Genomic DNA, 20,503 nt, shown 5'->3' with positions numbered 1-20,503 from the left:
TAACAAAAAGCCTAACCCTTGTGGTTTAGAAACTGAATTTATCAATTTATGAATTAAAATTCATATAGCAATAATAAAGTATAACAAAATAATAAAGCTATACTCTTAAATGTATGGAGTAGAAAAGAAATTAGTGAGCTCAGTGTTCAACTTAAGTAAAAACTCAGTAGAAGGAAGTTAAAAAGATAATAGACATGAATGAAACATACAATGGAATGTTATTCAGCAGTAAAAGTAAAGTACATTTTCACACATCAATAGAAATGAAGGTGGATTAAAGAAACAAAGAATATATTCTATATGATTCTGTTACATAAAGCTCAAACACAAAACTAAACAATACGTTGCAAAAAGTTATGTACATAGTTGGTAAAATTTTAATTTTAAAGTATTTAATTTAAAATTTAATTTTAAAATATTAAAGTAAGAGCAAGGAAATGAAAAACAATTCAGGATATTGATTGAGAAAGGGGAGTGGATTTTACAGGGCAAAAGACTATCCATGGGCTCCAGAGGTGTATTGGGAACATTCTTAGTTTTAAGCTGGGACCATAGGTTTTCATTTTATTATATTTAAACTTGTATATATAAGTTTTATGTATTTTGTTTATTCATGTGTACACACCAAAGTAACACGCCTTAAAAAGAAGCAGATCAAAAAGATAAACTGTTTCTTTAAAAGAGATAAACCCCAACAAGGCTCATTCAATAATAAAGAGGCACAAATAAATAATTTAGAACTAAAATGTAAATGTAATTATTGATAGATTATTGCCAGATTGAGGTTCTGTAGGTTTTAGGTAGTAGATTTATAACTCTGAATCCACCTTGAACTAAGTCTGCCCTATTTTATAAATAGGTTTTGAAAACCCATATAATTCAATATCAAGAAATATATGGAGAATTTTTACCTTTATTCGTCAGTTTCTTTGGGTGTAAATAGTGGCAAGTTCATAAACTAAATCTCAATTTCTTTATTTTCTGCGCAGTTGACATTTGGTTTTGAATTGATCTCATTCTGCTCTAGGTGGGATCAAATTTTACTTGAACTGTTGATACTGATTTTTGGTATTCAATTGAATTAACACATTATCTGTAGCAAGAAATCAGACTTCATATATAGCTATATGTCTGTGCTTTGAGTAAGATGTTTTACAGTTTTCTGTAAGGAACAAATATAAGCCTAGATTTATCTAATCGTTTTCTGCATTGTTGAAATCTTGTTAATGATGAGGTTGTGGCAACACTTACTGTTTTACAAGTGACACTTTTTCCTTTTAGTCATTTTTAGTTTTTTTTTTTTTTAAGTAAACTCTATTGCCAATGTGGTCTTGAACTCAGGACCCTGAAACCAAGAGTCACATAGTCTACCAACTAAGCCAGCCAGCAAGCCCAAGTCATTTTTAGTTTTGATTCTCAAAGCAAGCAGTTTTTTTTTTTTAATTGTAGCTATGTCTCTTTATGTTAGTAAAGTTGAACATTTATAGGTCAAATATGGCATTTCTTTTTAGTAACTGTTATTGCCTTAAAATATTTAAAGTCATTGAATTATGCAAGGCTTAAATTAAATTTGGCCACCATTTCTCCAAGATTTTTTGTTATTGTTTTGTATTGTTCTTGTGTGTGTGTTTTAATATTATAGGCTATCAAGATGGAAATGATTCAGAAGCTTCAGGGTCATCCAGAAGAGGTGGAAGAGGTAGTTTCCGAGGTTGCCGTGGAGGATTTGGTCTAGGAAGTCCAAGTTAGTAGTGAATCGCAAATGGTGTGCTTTATCTGTTAGGTTTTATTTTTCATCATTTCTTTCTTAATACATAAGGTTGTTGAGAGGATTATATGAAGAATAGCTTAGCAGAGTGACTGGTACATAATCACCTAAATTGTATATAACATTATTTTTTAGACACATAATCTACTTGCATACTTGTTAGTTGGAATATATGAATCTTTCTAAACGTTTGTGTGACTCAGCTCTTTAATCTTATTTACTAATTCTAAGTGTTTTAGAGCCTTGATAATGATAGCCAACCTAGAAAGAGGTGGCCTTCTCCAAGGTTCTAGCCCCTCATTATACTTTCTTTCACTAATGTGGCTTTCTACCTTAAATTACTCCAGCCATCATTTCTTGGAGCTAGGGGTATTAACATCAGAAGTCACTGTTGGATTGCATTTGTCTCTTAACGGAGGAGGATAGATTAGTGGTTGTGGAAGTTAAAATTAAATTTGTAATAATGATTTAATAAATGTGTAGGAGATTAATGAATTGTCACTTTTAAAAAAGTGTAGGGGTCTTGGGGTGGTTGTTCAGAACTTGGAAGGTTTGATTTGGCAACAGTGGGAGCAAGGGGTTGCTATTCTGGAGAATAAGTAATGAGATTAAGCAATGTGAAGTTTCTGGAGCAGTAACAGTTTACTTTTTGGAGGTCATTTAACTTTTGCTTATATGATATTTTAACATAGCATTGGCCCTAACTACTTTTATAAAATAATGTTAATAAAATAAAAACTTTGAGGAAGTAATTTGTAATTGAAGGAAATAATTTGTGTAGAAATCCTTTGTATGGTGCTTAGAAAAATGCTCATTGTGATTCCTTTAAAATTTTAACCATTTTGCCTCACATCTTTAACTTCTGGCACTATGACTTGATTTTCTTCTCTTTACTGTACGATTTTAAAACTTTTTAGAAATAACATAATCTCATTTTATTATGCATAAATATAGATAGTGAATATGAACAAGATGAGGGGACACAGCGCACTGGTGGCCTTTTTGGTTCTAGAAGACCAGCATTAAGTGGCACAGGTGAGAAATAGAATTTCTTCCTTTCTCCCCCCTCTTCCTTCCTTTTAAAGATTTAATTTATTTATTTCAGAGAGAGAGAGACAGAGAGAGACAGAGGGAAAGAGACAGACTGTAAGCATGAGCTGGGGGGAAGGGCAGAGGGAGAAGCAGACTCCCTGCTGAGCACAGAGCCCATTGTGGGGCTGGATCCCAGGACTCTGGGATCATGACCTGAGAGGAAGGCAAATGTTCCACCCAGGCACCCCAGAAATAGAATTTCTTATTTACTAATTCAGTAAGAATGTTAAGAATTCATATATGCTTTTAGCTCTATAATTAGTAACCTAATAGATACATTTAATTATACTAGGTTAGGTCATGATTTTCTCTGCTTTTTAGATCTGCAGGCAAAAATACATGGGCAGCTGTATTATTTCTGTGCACCATGCACTGTGAATTATTTCTTCCCTCTTATCTATCAGTTAATTTGAGGCGTAAGCTATAGCTTTAATTGGAGGAAGGAAAATGAAGTTTGTAGTGGTTTCAAAGAAAGAACTCTGAGTTAGGGGATTTGAGGAGAAAATGAAAAAAAACCCCAACATTATTATTTTTTATTATAATAATATTTTTTTATTATATTATGTTAGTCACCATATAGTACATCCCTGGTTTTTGATGTAAAGTTCCATGATTCATTAGTTGCGTATAACACCCAGTGCACCATGCAATACATGCCCTCCTTACTACCCATCACCAGCCTATCCCATTTCCCCACCCCCTTCCCCTCTGAAGCCCTCAGTTTGTTTCTCAGAGTCCATAGTCTCTCATGCTTCATTCCCTCTTCTGATTACCCCCCCTTTCTTTATCCCTTTCTTCTCCTACCGATCTTCCTAGTTCTTATGTTCCATTGATGAGTGAAACCATATGATAATTGTCTTTCTCTGCTTGGCTTATTTCGCTTAGTTATCTCCTCCAGTGCCGTCCATGTTGCAGCAAATGTTGAGAAATCGTTCTTTTTGATAGCTGAGTAATATTCCATTGTATATATGGACCACATCTTCTTAATCTCATCATCTGTCAAAGGGCATCTCAGCTCCTTCCACGATTTAGCTTTTGTGGACAATGCTGCTATGAACATTGGGGTGCATATGGCCCTTCTCTTCACTACGTCTGTATCTTTGGGGTAAATACCCAGTAGTGCAATGGCTGGATCATTGGGTAGCTCAATTTTTAACTTTTTAAGGGACTTCCACACTGTTTTCCAGAGTGGCTGTACCAACTTGCATTCCCACCAACAATGTAGGAGGGATCGCCTTTCTCCACATCCTCCCCAACAATTGTTGTTTCTTGCCTTGTCAATTTTTGCCATTCTAACTGGCGTAAGGTGGTATCTCAGTGTGGTTTTGATTTGAATTTCCCTAATGGCTAATGATTTTGAACATTTTTTATGAGTCTGTTAGCCATTTTTATGTCTTCATTGGAAAAGTGTCTATTCATATCTTCTGCCCATTTTAATATTTGTTTATTTGTTTCTTGTGTATTGAGTTTGAGAAGTTCTTTGTAGATCTTGGATACCAGTCTTTATCTGTAGTGTCATTTGCAAATATCTTCTCCCATTCCGTGGGTTGCCTCTTAGTTTTTTTGACTGTTTCCTTGGCTGTGCAGAAGCTTTTTATCTTGATGAAGGTCCCACAAGTTCATTTTATCTTTTGTTTCTCTTGCCTTTGGAGATGTGTCATGAAAAAGGTTGCTGTGGCCGATGTCATAGAGGTTGCTGCCTATGCTCTCCTCTAGGATTTTGATCGATTCCTGTCTCACATCGAGGTCTTTCACCCATTTGGAGTTCATCTTTGTGTATGGTGTGAGAAAGTGGTCAAGTTTCATTCTTTTGCATGTAGCTGTCCAATTTTCCCAGCACCATTTATTGAAGAGACTGTCTTTTTTCCACTGGATGTTTTTCCTGCTTTATCAAATATTAGTTGCCCAAAGAGCCAAGGGTCCATTTCTGGGTTCTCTAAAAACCCCAAAATTATTGATAAAAATGTGCAAATGTGGATAAACTGGTACATCTAGACAATAGAATATTATTGAACACCAAAAGGAAATGAGCTATCAAACTATGAAAAGGTAAGGAGGAACCCTAAATGCCTATTACTAAGTGAAAGAAGCCAATGTGGAAAGGAAACAACTCTGGAGAGGGGTAAAAAGATCAGTGGTTGCTGGGGGGAGGGATGAATAGCATGGAGAATTTTTTTAGGACAGTGAAAATACTTTGTGTGTTACATTAATGGTGGATACATGTCATTTTATATTTGTCCAAACCCATAGAATGTACAACACCTAGAGTGAGCCCTAATGTAAACTTTGATTATGTCATGTCAGCTTAGGTTCATCAGTTGTAACAAATGTACTACACTAATGGGGGATATTGATAACGGGGGGTGGCTGTTCAAATGTGGGGGCAAGAGGCAGTGTATGGGAAATCTCTGTTCCTTTCCTTCAATTTTTCTGTAAATCTAAAACTCTCTTTAAAAAAAAAGGGAAGTCTTTGAACAAAATGTTCAAATGAGGAAAAGATTTAAATTAAATGTAGAATTAACAGATGGGTGGATGAAGGGACCAGGAATCCTTAGCGCTCAGTATTTGAATCGAAATAGCTATATGGTTTATGTGTTCAAGGAGGAGACCTGTGTTTAAAAAAAAAAAAAGGTGAGCTGAATTTTCCCTAAATAATCTGCAAAAAAAAAAAAAAAATGCATTACAGGTAATGGTGATACTTACCAAAGCAGAAGTGGCAGTGGAAGTGGACGAGGTGAGTTCTTACTTGGTTTACCTATAAATGGTTAATAGTAATCCAAATTTCATTTTTGAAATTAAAGGTAACTGTTACTGCTTTTATATATTTTGAGGAGTAGAAATACGCTCAAACTGTTTTGGAAAGATATTTAATACTCCTCAATGTAACAGTTCCATTATAGGAATTATATATCATAGATGCATTTGCTGAACCTATGCACAAGGGTGTTCACTGAAGCTTCATTTATAATAAATAAAAACTAAAAAGAAACTAAAATCATCAGTAAATAATGGTTTAATAAATCATATCACCCTAAAATGGGATACTGTGCAGATATTGAAGATTGAAATACATCTATATGTATATGTTCTTATTTTATAAAAACCGTATGTTTTTTTCATATGAGATATTTATTTGATTTGGTATAAGGCATAAAGTAAGTTTAATATACATGATATGTACTATGAAAATTTTTTTCAGAGTTATAAATATTTAAATGTCATAATATAAAAGTTAAAATGCTTTTCACACTAGGAAAATAATAAAACTTATTTGATGTCTCTGAAAAATCCTGAGTGATCATTAGTAGTCTGAGAGCATTTGAAGAGACGACTCCTTTGAACTGCCCCTGTTTACCCCCCTTGATTCTCAGATTTTTCATTATAGAAAGAGGTTCTTAATGGTTATTTAAACCATATCTACAAATGCTCAAATCTTGTTGGGTAAAGGATTTGAAGACCTGTGGACATTCAGGACAAGAAAAAGAGCTTACATGTGAAAATATATCTAGTTAGATTTTCAAATCTAATGAAGACCTTATTATTTTTTGTGGTAGTACCGGAAAGTGGCACAATAGAGGACTAGTTACTTAAAACCATGAAGATAGTGTATGGAAAAAAGTTAACATGACAGGCCTGATTGCTATTCTTTGAATGTCCTGCTTACCAGATTGTTTTTTTCCTGGCATCTGGGAGATTGGATTTGGGGAGGTTTCTCACCACCCTAACTAGTTTAAGAATGGCTTACTGTGCCTGGAGTGTTTTTACAACACTGTAGTTTTAATACCGGCTTTTAATACCTTTTCCCTTTGCTGATGCTTTCTGTCATTTCACTGTAATAAATCATAGCTGTGAGTATGACTATATGCTGGGTCCTGCTGAATCATACAACTTGGGAATGGTAATGGGGATACCTGAATACAGATGGACTTTTAGTTCATTTTAGAATATACATTCCTTTGCTGAGGAATATAGGAACTAGGAAAGGGACTGAACAGTTAAACAAAAACTGATAACATAAAACAGTATCATCTACATAAAATTAGCATTTTGAATATTAAACTTAAAATTGTTAAGGATTCTGTTTGTCTTGTCTTATTTGTATGAAGGACTTTAAAGATGTCTATTTTTAGAACTTGTTCTTTTTGAAGACAAGCAATGAAAATAAAGATGTACACAGCCTTGTATCTTGACTAATTATCAGTATGGATTTCTTTAATTAGGTGGTTACAGAGGTTTAAATGAAGAAGTAGTAACAGGCTCTGGAAAAAGTAAGTTTTACGTTAGATAAGGTATTTGATTTTCATAGTGAAAGTTCTTTCACCCCTCAATTAAAAAAATATTTATCTTTTTTTTGGGGGTTTGATTCCGTTTAAGATTCTTGGAAGTCAGAAGCCGAAGGAGGAGAAAGTGGTGATACTCAAGGTATATTAATTTTTGTGTGAGCCACATGAACGTCTGTTGCATTTTAATAAAAATGAAAAATAAGAGTAGAGTTAACCTTTTTTTAAAATTTGAAGTGAAAACTTTAATGGTAAACAGTGGGAAGTTCTTCAGTACTTAAAATTTGATTTTCAGTTTTTGTTTTCCCTCTTACTTTTCTTCTGGTCCTTGTAATGTAAGCTCTATCTTTTATTTGAATTCTAAGGACCAAAGGTAACCTACATACCGCCTCCTCCACCTGAGGATGAGGATTCCATCTTTGCACATTATCAGACGGGCATAAACTTTGACAAATATGATACTATTCTTGTGGAAGTATCTGGACATGATGCACCACCAGCAATTCTGGTCAGTGTAATAATTATTTCTGTATTGACTGTAGCAAACTTTGTTTGTAAAATATATGGTACATTTCCGTAGGTTGATATAACAGAATACAAAAATTTCATTTTTAGCATATAATGGTTTAGGTTAGAAATTGAGAACCATATCTACCATATACTACTCATAGAATTAATGGCTATGTTGAAAGAGTATTAAATTTCATCCCCACATTCCCAAACTAGGATGAGAACTTCATTTAAATTTAATAAAAAGGGTATTTTTCCTAGGGATTGAAGATTTCTTCTTCCTAAGTATGTGAGAGAGTCTGTCTTAGGAGAATGATATTTTAAGGAGCGGGGGGCACCTCTGGCCCCCTGTTGTTAATGAGCCATTGTTACTGATCAGGATATTTATATTTTACAGGTTTTAAGGGGCCAGAAGAAAATGTTTTTAGAACTAGTGTCTATAGGGAATGCTCTTTAATTCAGTCAAGTAATAATATACCGGCTGTTGATAGTACTTTTGAGTGGGGGCATATTGGTAAAGTAACTTTAGTATATAAAGTAGAATTAACAAAAACTTAAGACTAACTCAAATGAAATATGTTTATGGAATGATCTGCATATGATGTATGAAATTTAATCATACCCTTCCCCCTTTTTTTAGACTTTTGAGGAAGCTAATCTCTGTCAGACACTGAATAACAACATTTCTAAAGCTGGTTATACTAAGCTTACTCCTGTGCAGAAATACAGTATTCCTATTATATTAGCAGGACGAGATTTGATGGCTTGTGCTCAGACAGGGTCTGGAAAGACTGTAAGTCCTTTTTCCCCACGTGTATTCTACCCCATATTCAAATTATTTATAGTTTTTGAACTTTAGTTCTTCTCAAGTAGTTTGAGTCTTTTTTGTTGGATGGAAGGTTGATGATTTCAGGGAACTGTTAAAAACACATTTTTTTGCTTCTGAATTCTGGCTTTATTGGGGTTTTTATACTTCTGAAGAAAGAATTTTGAACCATTTCTCGAGTAGTGTTGCAGTTCATGGATGTTTAATTCATTTTAAGACTGTTCACTTCCTTCTGGAAGATGGTAGTATCTAAAACAAAATGGTTGAGGGGTGCCTGGGTAACTCAGTCAGTTAAGTGTCCGACTCTTGATTTGGGCTCAGATCATGATCTCATAGTTGTGAGACTGAGCCCCTCATCAAGCTCTGTGCTGGGCATGGAACCAGCTTGGGTTTCTCTTTCTCCCTCTGTCTTTGCCCCTCCCCCCCCCAATAAAATAAAACAAAACGATTGAGGGTCAAAGCACCAGAGGTTATAAAAAGCAGAGAAAGAGAGACAATAAGTTGCATAATAAAGCTGATAAAATTTTGGAGTCAAAAGAATGAGAAATAGCAATATGTGTTGTACCTGGTCTTTAATATGAAGTAACTTCAGGTTATGCTATCTAAAAAGAACTGATGAGATTGGTTTGATCTTAGGACTTACTTCTGGGATCTGTCTGTTAAACAGGATTCCCTGAGATGAGCCTTAAAGCCTGTCCTTTCTGAATCAAAGAATTGTGGTTCATGCTATTTTAGCTTTAATCAGCCTCTGGTAGTAGAATTGAAGGGATAATAAATGAGTTATATAATACAGCAGCCTCTAATACATAATTTTGGAGGTAGATTTTACTGTCGGATTTGCTTATTGAGAAAACTATAGCACAAAATTTCTCTTGCCACATTAACTTCACTAAGGGTGAGTAATCCAAATGAATGATTTCCCACTTTTTGCTCTTTGTGTACCACTTTTGTCATGCATTCTGTGATAATTTCAGTTCTACTCCAAAAGGAATTCATTTAGAGTAATGGCTAAATGCAGGGATTTACATCAGGTTATGTATACATTACCCTCTATAAATAAGTTAATGTTAATTATTTAGAATTCATGGGTATGCTTTTTAAATAACTGAAAGATATCTATCAAAAGTTGAAGTGTTAAAAACTCACTGAAGTAAAAATTGTTTTCCTCTCTCATCTTAAATTTACCAGTAAGGTGGAAGAAGAATGTAGAAGCTGTAAGGGAATAAAGAATAGATTTATTTCTGCAGGAAGAAAGATGATGTATTATAAATTTGTAAATTATGTAATTCAACTCCTAGGCAGCTTTTCTCTTGCCAATTTTGGCACATATGATGCGTGATGGAATAACAGCCAGTCGTTTTAAAGAGCTGCAGGAACCAGAGTGTATTATTGTAGCACCAACTCGAGAATTGATCAATCAGATCTATCTGGAAGCCAGAAAGTTTTCTTTTGGGTATGTACATCTGGAATGCCACTCAAAACAAGTTTTTCTTCAGAGATTTTTTATTTTGGGAAGAACTCAGTTCAGTCATGTAATTAATGTATTTGATTGAAGTGTACTTTTTCATAATCTTTATGGAATCCCTGTTTATTTTTATTTTTAAAATAAACATGCTTGTTTTTTAAAAAGCATACATATTAAAAATCAGATGATAATAGAAGTAGAAAGAAAATAGTGAACATATTGGTGGTATATTTTCTGTTAGTTTTAAATGTATGTTTAATGTACTTAGGGTGTCCCTAATAATAATCTGTTTACATATAACTTCATAATATAGAGAATGCTTATATTATAATCACCCCAATTTTTAATCATTTTAAGATTATATGTGTATGTATTTATGTCTCTATTTTGGGGCATTTAGGTTGTTCCTACTTTGGGGCTACTATAAATAAAATTACAATGAACAGCTTGATAAGTAAAGTTTTTCTGTTTTAATGGTTTAAGTATTTCCATAGAGTAGGTTTTTATAAGTTTAATGTTAAAGGGCATGAACTTAAAGCTTTCACCAATATACATTTCTATCAGCAGTATATGAGAATGCCAATTTCATTATTCATTTTGCCAACATTTGGTTTTGTATTATCTATTGCTGCCTAACACAGTACCTAAAACCTAGTTGCTCAAAATGATAACTATTACCTATTAGTTACTGGGGATTAGGAATTGGAGAACAGTTTAGCTGAGTGCTTCTGGCTTGAGGTCTCTTAAGAGACTGTAGACAAGATACCAGCCAACAATTACAGTCGTCTGAAGGCTTGACTGTACCGTTCCCATAAGGATCCTTGGTTGTCCTTAGGAAGTGACTCTAGCTTGCTTAGAGTGATAAACGAGAAAGAGCAAGGAGGAAGTTACCATGGGTCTTTTAAAACAGTCTCAGTCACTTCTGTCCTATTGTGTTCATCACTCAGCAAGTTACTAAGTCAACCCCATACTCAGGACTAGCTATGTCATTTGCTGGAACCAGTGCAAAATGAAAGTGCAGGGTCCCTTGTTCAAAAATTATTATGAATTTTAAGACAGCATATAGCAGAGCATTAAACCAAGCTAAGGGCTTTTCTTACCTTGGGACCCTATGTAGACTGCGCAGGTTGCACATGTATGAACCCAGCCTCACATACACGTAAGGGGAAAGAGAGTTAGGATCTTTATTTAAAGAAAGGAAGGAATATGGAAGAATTTTGTGTATATATTTTTAAACCACCACAGGTATCTTCATTTTTTTCATTTATTAAGAGGTTGTGAACTGCCTTTGGAATGCTTAATAAATTTTCCTTTGTTAATTAAACAGTGCTATTTACCACTTTATCTGATTGGATCTTAGTGTTGTTTTTGCAGGTTTTTTTTTTAGAGCTTTCTATGTAGAAATTGTTAACATTTTCTTTAGTTTATTAGTTTATTTTTTTAACTCCACGCTAGGCATGGAGCCCAGAGTGGGGCTTGAACTCACAACGTTGAGATCAAGACCTGAGCTGAGATCAAGAGTCAGATGTTCAACCAGCTGAGCCACCCAGGCACCCCTGAATCAGTTTATTTTAAAATAAGAAGAAAAAACTAAAGTTATTAAAAATCTCATGTCAAGTTTAACAGATTTTTTTTTTTTTAAAGTGGATACATATTGCTTAAACCAGTGTTTTGTCCTAATAGTCCCCATGTACTGTGTTGCTTTTAGGCTTGTAAGTCAGGTAAAAAACACTTTTTTTTCTTTTAAATATGCATGGTAAATTCAGATAATATGTATGCACAGAATGAATATTTGCACATGGAAATTTGTTGTAACATTGTGGCAGAAGACTGAAAAGTATCTAAATGTCTTCACTTAAGGACTGGTTAAGTTATGGTACACTTAGAATAGTAATGGTAATAACTAAGTTACTGAATCCTTAGCATTTGCTAAGTTATAAGTGTTTGTTATGTATTACCTTATTTAGGCCTAGCAATAGGAGAAAACAAAGAATCTGTTTAAAGTAATGAGTTTATTTAATTAACATCAAGTCTTTGGGGTGCCTGGCTGGCTCATTCAGTAGAACATGCAACTCTTCATTTTTTTTTTTTTTTTTGGAGATTTATTTATTTATTTTTGAGAGAGAGAGAGAGAGAGAGAGAGAGAGAGAGAGAATCTCAAGTGGACTCCACGCTCAGTACTGTCTGATGCAGGGCTTGATCCCATGACCCATGAGATCATGACCTGGGCCAAATTATGAGTCAAAATTATGAGCCGGACACTTAATTGACTGAGCCACCCAGGAGACCCAATCATGCAACTCTTGATCTCAGGGTCATGAGTTTGAGCCCCATGTTGGGTGTAGAGATTACTTAAATAAATAAATAAACTTTAAAAAACCATTAAATTGTCCTGTACTCTTCACCCCCCACTTATTTAATTCTCCTCTTTAGAGTTACCCACTCTTAACAGTTTTGTATGAATTAGTGTAGAAATAGTTGGCGCACGTGTATGCAGTTTAATCCTCCTTTTAGCAAATGGTAGCATACTGAACTGTTGTCACTTTATTTTTTAATGGTAAATGTTGGCGATAATGCTTAATCTGGAGCTATACCCTTTTTTCTTTTTATGAATGCACGGTATCCCTTTAGACGACTGGACTGTAATTAGTACTTTTCTATTGTTAGACACTTAGCTTTATTTTTAGTATCAAAAGACTGAAAACTAACAGTAAATATTACTATAAAGTCATCTTTCCCCATTTGTGGGGCCATATCTGGAGGGTAAATTCATACATGTGTATTTACTGGGACAAGAGAGAAGTTTTTAAACTTTAAGAGAGATTAAAATTGTGAAAGAGCCTGTCTCACTGTATCCTTTTGAGTGCCAATTTCCCCACACCATGGCTAACGTGGTATTATTACACTTCAGGAAAAATGTGTTAGTCTTCATTTGTCTTCATTTTTAAAGTAATGTTGACCTTAAAAAATGTTTAAAAGCCATTTTTATTTTTTATGAACCACTTGTTCATGTTTCTGGCCAATTTTTATGAGGTGGTGTTTGTGTTTACTATTGTTTTTGAGGAGCCCTTTATTGGATAGACTGCAGGGGTTTTTTTCATCATTGTCATTTGCTTTTCAACTTCTTCCTAGGAGGAATTTGGTTTTTTTCAGATAGTTGAGTATTAGTTTTTTTCTTTATGGATTTCTTTTTATATCTTGTTAGAAACAAATGTATACTTTTCACATAACTAGAAAATAACATACATTTTTCTTGTTAATAGGACTTGTGTTAGAGCTGTTGTTATATATGGGGGAACCCAACTGGGGCATTCAATTCGACAAATAGTACAAGGCTGTAATATATTATGTGCCACTCCTGGGAGACTGATGGATATCATAGGTAAAGAAAAGGTAGGCCCTAGACTGGTAATAAAATTGTGGATTGAGTAATAATTTTTTTTTTTTAATGGGACAGGGAAAGAATGATGCAAAGAGATAGGGGTTTATTAGAGTACCATTTATGTTAGGCCCCCATTAGATTCGCTGAATGCATTCTTTTTTTTTTTTTTTAAGATTTATTTATTTATTTTAGAGAGTGAGCACGGGGCAGGAGGGGTAGAGGGAGAGGGAAAGACAGTCTTAAACAGAAAGACAGTCTTAAACAGACTACGCTGCGGACGGGGCTCCATCCCACAATGCTGAAATCATGACCTGAGCCAAAACCAGGAGTTGGACACAACTGACTGAGCCACCCAGGAGCCATTCTCTGAATGCATTCTTACATAATTATTAAAATAATTCTAACAGGAAATAAATAGTATTTCCTATTTTGTATTTGAGAAGACAATGAGTGAGATGATGTAATTTATTTAAAATCCCTCACTTAGCTCTAATGATAGAGCTAGGGTTAGAATCTGGATCTGACTCAAATCTATATCCCATATTCCACTATACTGGGAGAAATGGAGTAAATGCTTCTGTCTAGTTTCATGTAAGTCATGATGACATCTTTTCTTCCTAAATGAAAGCCTGATTGCATTAGCATTTGTTTCCTTTTTAAGCAAAGGAATGATGTTAACCAGGACTGTTAAATTTCTGAGTCTTTAAAAAGACATTTAGGTTTATGTACTTAATTTAGGTATTCACTTAACACATTATGTGATTTTAGTGCTTTAAGTTCATTTTGATGAACCTCATTTGCTTTTTTAGGCTCTTCTCTAAAGGGGTTACTCAAAACATGGTCTTTCTTCATAGAGATAGTTTTCTTTGGATACTTATGCAGACTATCCAGAGAAATCCACCTCGATTTCTCACTAAATAACTTACATGGTTGTGCCAAATTCATTTGTTTTCCTTGAAAAAGTCTGCTTCTCCTTATAGTAATAAGTATTCACGCAAAAGTGACAGAAATTTCTCAGTTGCTCCCAAGTGATTAGAGAATGGAGAATTTATTAAGAGTTTAAAGTGTTAGAGCTTTAAGTCAAGCAGAGAAAGACAATTATCATATGGTTTCACTCATTTATGGAACATAAGAAGTAGGAAGATCGGTAGGAGAAGAAAGGGAAGAAGAAGGTAAACAGAAGGGGGAATGAACCATGAGAGACTATGGACTCTGAGAAACAAACAGGGCTTCACAGGGGAGGGAGGTGGGGGAATGGGATAGGCTGGTGACAGGTATTAAGGAAGGCACATATTGCATGGTGCACTGGGTGTTGTACGCAAGTAATGAATCATGGAACTTTACATCAAAAACTAGGGAGGTACTGTATGGTGACTAACATAATATAATAAAAAAATATTATAATAAAAAAAGAATCAAGAAGTCAACAAGTCAGCATATCATCTCTCTCATGAACCCTGCTGATCTTTAAAAAACAGACATTTTCTGAGGCCAAAACAATAATTAAAATCCTAAATATGTATTGCTACATCAAGTCAAACAATTGGAAAATGCAAACTCATTAAGAATATTTTAATCATCTCATTACTTCTGTGTCATAGTTGTATATAAATAATTTTAATTCTACAGTTTATGTGAAACATTTGAAAAGACAAAAAAATTAAAATCATTGAATTATTGATTGACTTATATTAAGTAATAAGTTGAAAAAAAGTGTTAGAGCTAAATTTACAACTTATAAGACGTTTGAATATGTCATGCTGTTAGGACATTTTTCTTTCCATTAAAGAGTCTGATTTTATCAGATAATAAGATCTTCATCTGTGTAGTCCAATACAGTAGTCAGGAGTCACATGTGGCTATACAAATTTAAAAATGACATAAAATAAAAAAATCCATTCTTTAGGCATACTAGCCAGGGTTCAAATACACAATAGCTATATGTGTCTAGTGGCTAACATGTTAATGAAAATCAAGAATTGTTAATCAATATTTAAATAAACAGTACTAGTGTTATCTAAGCATAACAATTCTCATTATTTTATGCATTGATTTCTATTCTTCATGCTTAAGAATAAATTAGTAGTTGGACTTGTGAGGAACATTATAGTTTAATATATCGATTAGTATGCATTTTCTGCTCTAACTGTTGAAAATATTCTTAAAGATTGGTCTCAGACAAGTCAAACATTTAGTTTTGGATGAAGCTGATCGCATGCTGGATATGGGTTTTGGACCAGAAATGAAGAAGTTAATTTCCTGCCCTGGAATGCCATCAAAGGAACAGCGTCAAACCCTTATGTTTAGTGCAACTTTTCCAGAAGAAATTCAAAGGTAACATTTTTTTCTTCTTAAAAATAATTGTTTTGTACATAAATGCTTTTATGAAAGGAAAAGCAATGTGAATATATTATTTTTCAGGGTTTTTTTTATGTTAAGATTTTAACATAGATAGTTTAAGAAGTGGATGTATTCTTAAAAAGTTGACTGTATTTTTCATTTCGTTGTTTCTTGCCCTTATCCCTGGCTTTGCATCAGTGTCACATTTTGTTCAAATGTGTATATGTGTGTGATTACATAAGTGCTTACTAAATGAAGTTATTTTTATATTTGTATCTTCAAACCAAAATTATAGAGCTTAGGAAAATTGGGCCTTTCTTAGAAAATTCATGTACTAGTTGTTGACATGTATCGAATATCTTACTATATATACTATATGGATTGGTGAATTCTGAGATTAGGGTGACACATCCCTTCTAGAATTGTGACTCTTCTTCCTGCTTGCTGCTTCCTTGGCCACAAGCCGCCTGAAGTGACCAGAAAGCAACTTTAACTTGTAACTCAATAAGACTCCTCCTGTTGACTCTGACAGAACTTATCTCTCTTTAGGAACCAAGAACTCCAAACCTGCAGAATCTGTAGCTTAGGAGGGATGGGAAGCACAGATTTCCTATGTGGGTCACTGGGACTGATGGTAAGGGGGACACTCTTGCTTGCATCCCTTGGTTCTCAGACCGAATGCACCATATAAAGATTTCTGATTGAAAGTTACTGTGCCCTGTTGAATGATGTGCTATCCTTGTAAAGAAACACTTCCAAGCTGGCCTGTGAGCTGTTCTTTAAGTGGATGTTCCACTTTGTCGGGATGACAGCTTCTGAGTGTTGTGGTGAAGCAAGAGAACTAGGCTTTTGTCTCACAGAGTCGAAGAATGAATCTCGCAGAAAAGGAGAGTGAGTAAAGCGATAGAGTTTTAATAAGTAAGGATACAGAGAAAGCTCTCTGGAGGGAGAGGGGTCTGGAATGGGTTGCCACTGAGGGCTTTTAGTGGCAGTCTTTTATTGAGAACTGACTGGGAAACTTGCGTCCTTCAGATTGTTGTGTCATCTTGGTTTTAGCAAGGGCTATTGGTAACCCTATTAATGACTTAATTCTTTGAGGTTTGATCATTTTCTGTGATACACTGTAGCCGCCAAAGAAAAATACTCCCGATAACATCCAAGGCCAGGTGGTATGTTTTCTTATACCTTGTTCAGTGTGTCTTAGCACTTCTACCTGCCAGAAATAGTCTCAGAGCCTAGCCAGGGGCCCCCTATCTTTCCCTGCCTATACCTTAACCCTTTCCTTAGTCAGTGCAGTGATACGACCTATAGACGTTATGGTTATGGGCCTGCTTCATTACTTCTTTTGCTGTGAAGTGGGTCTCCTTGTCTGATAGAGTGTCACATGGACTCAAACACGTCAAAAGTCATCAGATAGTGGGGCTGGTTATCGATTTAGTTTACTTAAGAGATGATTTAAAAAGTCTCTGTGTAAGATTAAAAAGAGCTTTTTATTGGGGAAGATGTCTAAATAATAAAGCATTGTTGATCAGTTAGGATTTTTTTCTTGCTTATTAGTATATAAAATAATAGTTTCTTATATTAAATGGTGTCTTAAATTTGAAAAGTGTTATCTGCATTTCCATCTTCATCTTTGGCAATTAATAGTGGGTAGGTAATTACCTACCTAAATAGCAGGTAATATTCTGTTGCCTCTCTGTTTTTTGATTCACCCTAAAATAGGAAGGTATTTGGGTATTGGCCAGTCAACATGATTGATTGTACTCTCATCACTAATATTTGTTGAGTGCTTTTTTTTTTTTTTTAAAGATTTTATTTATTTATTCGACAGAGATAGAGACAGCCAGCGAGAGAGGGAACACAAGCAGGGGGAGTGGGAGAGGAAGAAGCAGGCTCATAGCAGAAGAGCCTGATGTGGGGCTCGATCCCAGATTGCCAGGATCACGCCCTGAGCCGAAGGCAGACGCTTAACCGCTGTGCCACCCAGGCGCCCCTGTTGAGTGCTTTTTATGAGCCATATTTGATTATAAGTCCTGGGGATATATGGCAAACAAAATAGAGGCCCTGACCTTGAGTTGCTTACAGTCTTAAGTTACTGAAGACTCCTCACTTGCTTCACTCTCTGCTTTCAAATGTTACAAGTTGCCCATTACTGTGTTGAAAGTACACTTTTATAATTGTGCATGTTCACTAAACCATTGCAGCATCCATTTCCGTGGTTTATGTTTTTTTTCTGTAACTGTCCCACATTTATTACCTGTATCCCTAATCTCTTTCCTGAGCACCAGACTTGAGGATTTAACACTTTAAGAGTACCTTCTTCAGGGCACCTGGGTGGCTCCGTCGGTTAAGTGTCTGCCTTCAGATCAGGTCATGATCTCAGGGTCCTGGGATCCAGCCCCACACTGGGCTCCCTGCTCAGCAGGGAATCTGCTTTTCCCTCTTTCTCTGTCCCTACCCCCTTCTCATGCTCTCTCTCTCAAATAAATAAAAAAAATCTTTTTTTTCTTTAAAAAGAGTATTTTCTTCTTAGATGAATTACCAATAACTAATGTTCATTATGTCCAAAATGGAAGCTATTCTTCAATACCTTCTTTCCTATCCAGTTTTCCTTATTGGCAGCAAGTTCTTTCTAAGCCAGAAATCCTTTGAATCCTATTGATTGCTCCCTCATACTGCTTTAACTTTCTCCCTTCAAAAATACTCATTTTGGTAGTTATCTCTAGAACATTTCAAATCTGTTAGTTTCTTCTCTGTTTCCTACCTTAATTTAAGTCCTTTTCAGTTTCCTTCTGCTCATTGTTAGTGGCTTTCTAATCTGTCTCCCTGGACTCTAATCTCAATTTTGTGTTAGTAATGATTCCAAAATAAAGTCTGTTTTTTTTTTGACATTTATTCAAAGTAAACCCTCCCATGTCTTCCCATCTTCACAGATTAACCATCTTTCAAACTCTATACATGATGTAATCTACTGCTTTATTACTTGGAATCATATATTTCTTGTCTATTAAAAGTATTTCCTTTTGGCTGATCAGGCCAAATTCTGTCTATCCCTCCTCATTATCTATTCTTGTTTCTTCTTTCTTCTCAGAATGCTTTTCCCTAATCACCACTGTTCTACATTCTTGCCTCTTGCTGCTTAGATCCAGCTTCATACTTGAAAGCTCTTCCAAATTTACATCATTTCATCTATTTCCTGCCATTGTGTTTGTGAAACTGTTCTAAACACTTTGCTCATTTTTGGGAATATAGGAAGTGTTCAGTAGATGTTAATTATTAAAACTAGAATATTATATTAAAATATATTAAATATTAAAAACTTTAATGTGATTATACAAATATTAAAATGATACTTTAAAATATAGTAATTATTTTTTATATAACTGTGTTTATCTTGCTGATGTGAGCATCTCAGTGTCACAGACCATCAAATTCATCTTTGTACTCCCAGTACTTTGCACCATGTGTGCCTGACACAGACACTCACTAAATGTTTTAGAGAAGGATGACAGATAATAAAGAATTCCAGATGGTTTTGAGATTTGTGGTTGAGAAGGTGCTTGACTTTAAAAGGAGGGATATCAAAAAGAAACTTTTTCTTTTATTGTAAGAGCAGGTGAGGAGAAAGCAGCAATGATTTATTAAAATTCTGGAAATGCTGAGTTTGAACTATTTTCTTGATATTTTAAGAGGCATATGGAAAGTAAGGGACTACTAAATGGGAAAGAGGAGGACTGATGACAGATTTGGACCTCCTCCTTAATCCCAGAAAACTCAGCTCTTTGATTGGCAGTTCCCTTTCTCCCCTCCCTATGTTTTCAGATGATCTAAAGTAGACCTCAGTTGTGTGCTGTCATTGAGTTATGTGTGTGTCAACATGCTGATACCCTCAACCTTTGGGGTGAGCATCAGCCCCTAGGCCCTTCACCTCTTGTGTGATTTTTTTCCCTTAGTTATGCTCTATAAATACCATTTTTTATATGTGTCATGACATGAAAAGCACTGACCTAAGAACTGGTTTGCTCATAATTGTTCAAAGTATAGTAATTTAACAAATAATGTTATCAGAAAATAACTCCTAGCAATAATACACATAAAAGCATTTGTGAAGAATAGAATTTTTGCCCTAGGCTTGCATTTCAGCTTTTAACAAAAATTCCTGTTTGTCGTAGTCTGATATTTAAGCATAATTTACATTATAACATACACATTTTATATAGTTTTAATGGCCACCATATCCACTTGAAATTACTGTATCCATAATTTGACACAAACTTTTTCACTAACAGTTGTTGAGTATTTAAAAAAATGTTAACATTTTATACTGATTTTTGGAATTAGTACTTGGATGACATAAGTTATTTACCTTATTATAGTTGTTACAATCTAATATTGAAGTAACACTTGCAGAAATTCAGTGCATATTATAAGTACTAATGGAAGAGGATAAGTTAAGGAATAATCTTTTGTCTTTGAAGGTTGGCTGGGGAGTTTTTAAAGTCGAATTATTTGTTTGTTGCTGTTGGACAAGTGGGTGGAGCATGTAGAGATGTTCAGCAGACCATTCTCCAAGTTGGCCAGTACTCCAAAAGAGAAAAACTTGTTGAAATTCTACGAAACATAGGTATCTTACATTGGTATAATTGTTTTTTCTCATGATTTTGATTTTTAAAAAATGACTAATTTAAAAAAATTACTCTAAAAATTGTTTGGCATGAGTTTTTAAGTGTGTTTTCATTGCTTTTTCTCCTAAAGCTTTCTGTATAAAAGGTTTTATGATTTAATTTCCTGTGTAAATGATGTAGCAATACAGTCTTTTCTTCATAAAGGTTAAAAATAG

General features: G+C 34.6%; 1 protein-coding gene across 1 annotated transcript in view; it reads left to right on the top strand.

Annotated features, from left to right (window-relative positions):
* The window catches only part of DDX4 (DEAD-box helicase 4), a 73,002-nt gene that overhangs the window by 40,176 nt on the left and 12,323 nt on the right, over positions 1-20,503 (top strand). The window contains exons 7-17 of the mRNA XM_040622253.1: positions 1,643-1,744; positions 2,723-2,803; positions 5,547-5,594; positions 7,081-7,128; positions 7,235-7,282; positions 7,506-7,648; positions 8,291-8,443; positions 9,775-9,929; positions 13,205-13,334; positions 15,491-15,657; positions 20,142-20,287. Coding sequence (XP_040478187.1) covers positions 1,643-1,744; positions 2,723-2,803; positions 5,547-5,594; positions 7,081-7,128; positions 7,235-7,282; positions 7,506-7,648; positions 8,291-8,443; positions 9,775-9,929; positions 13,205-13,334; positions 15,491-15,657; positions 20,142-20,287 — 1,221 coding nt within the window. The remainder of the gene's footprint in view (positions 1-1,642; positions 1,745-2,722; positions 2,804-5,546; positions 5,595-7,080; positions 7,129-7,234; positions 7,283-7,505; positions 7,649-8,290; positions 8,444-9,774; positions 9,930-13,204; positions 13,335-15,490; positions 15,658-20,141; positions 20,288-20,503) is intronic.

Source organism: Ursus maritimus, unplaced genomic scaffold, assembly GCF_017311325.1.
Source record: "Ursus maritimus isolate PB19 unplaced genomic scaffold, ASM1731132v1 scaffold_5, whole genome shotgun sequence".
Classification (NCBI taxonomy): Eukaryota; Metazoa; Chordata; class Mammalia; order Carnivora; family Ursidae; genus Ursus; species Ursus maritimus.
This window is presented reverse-complemented; position numbering and strand designations above follow the sequence as displayed.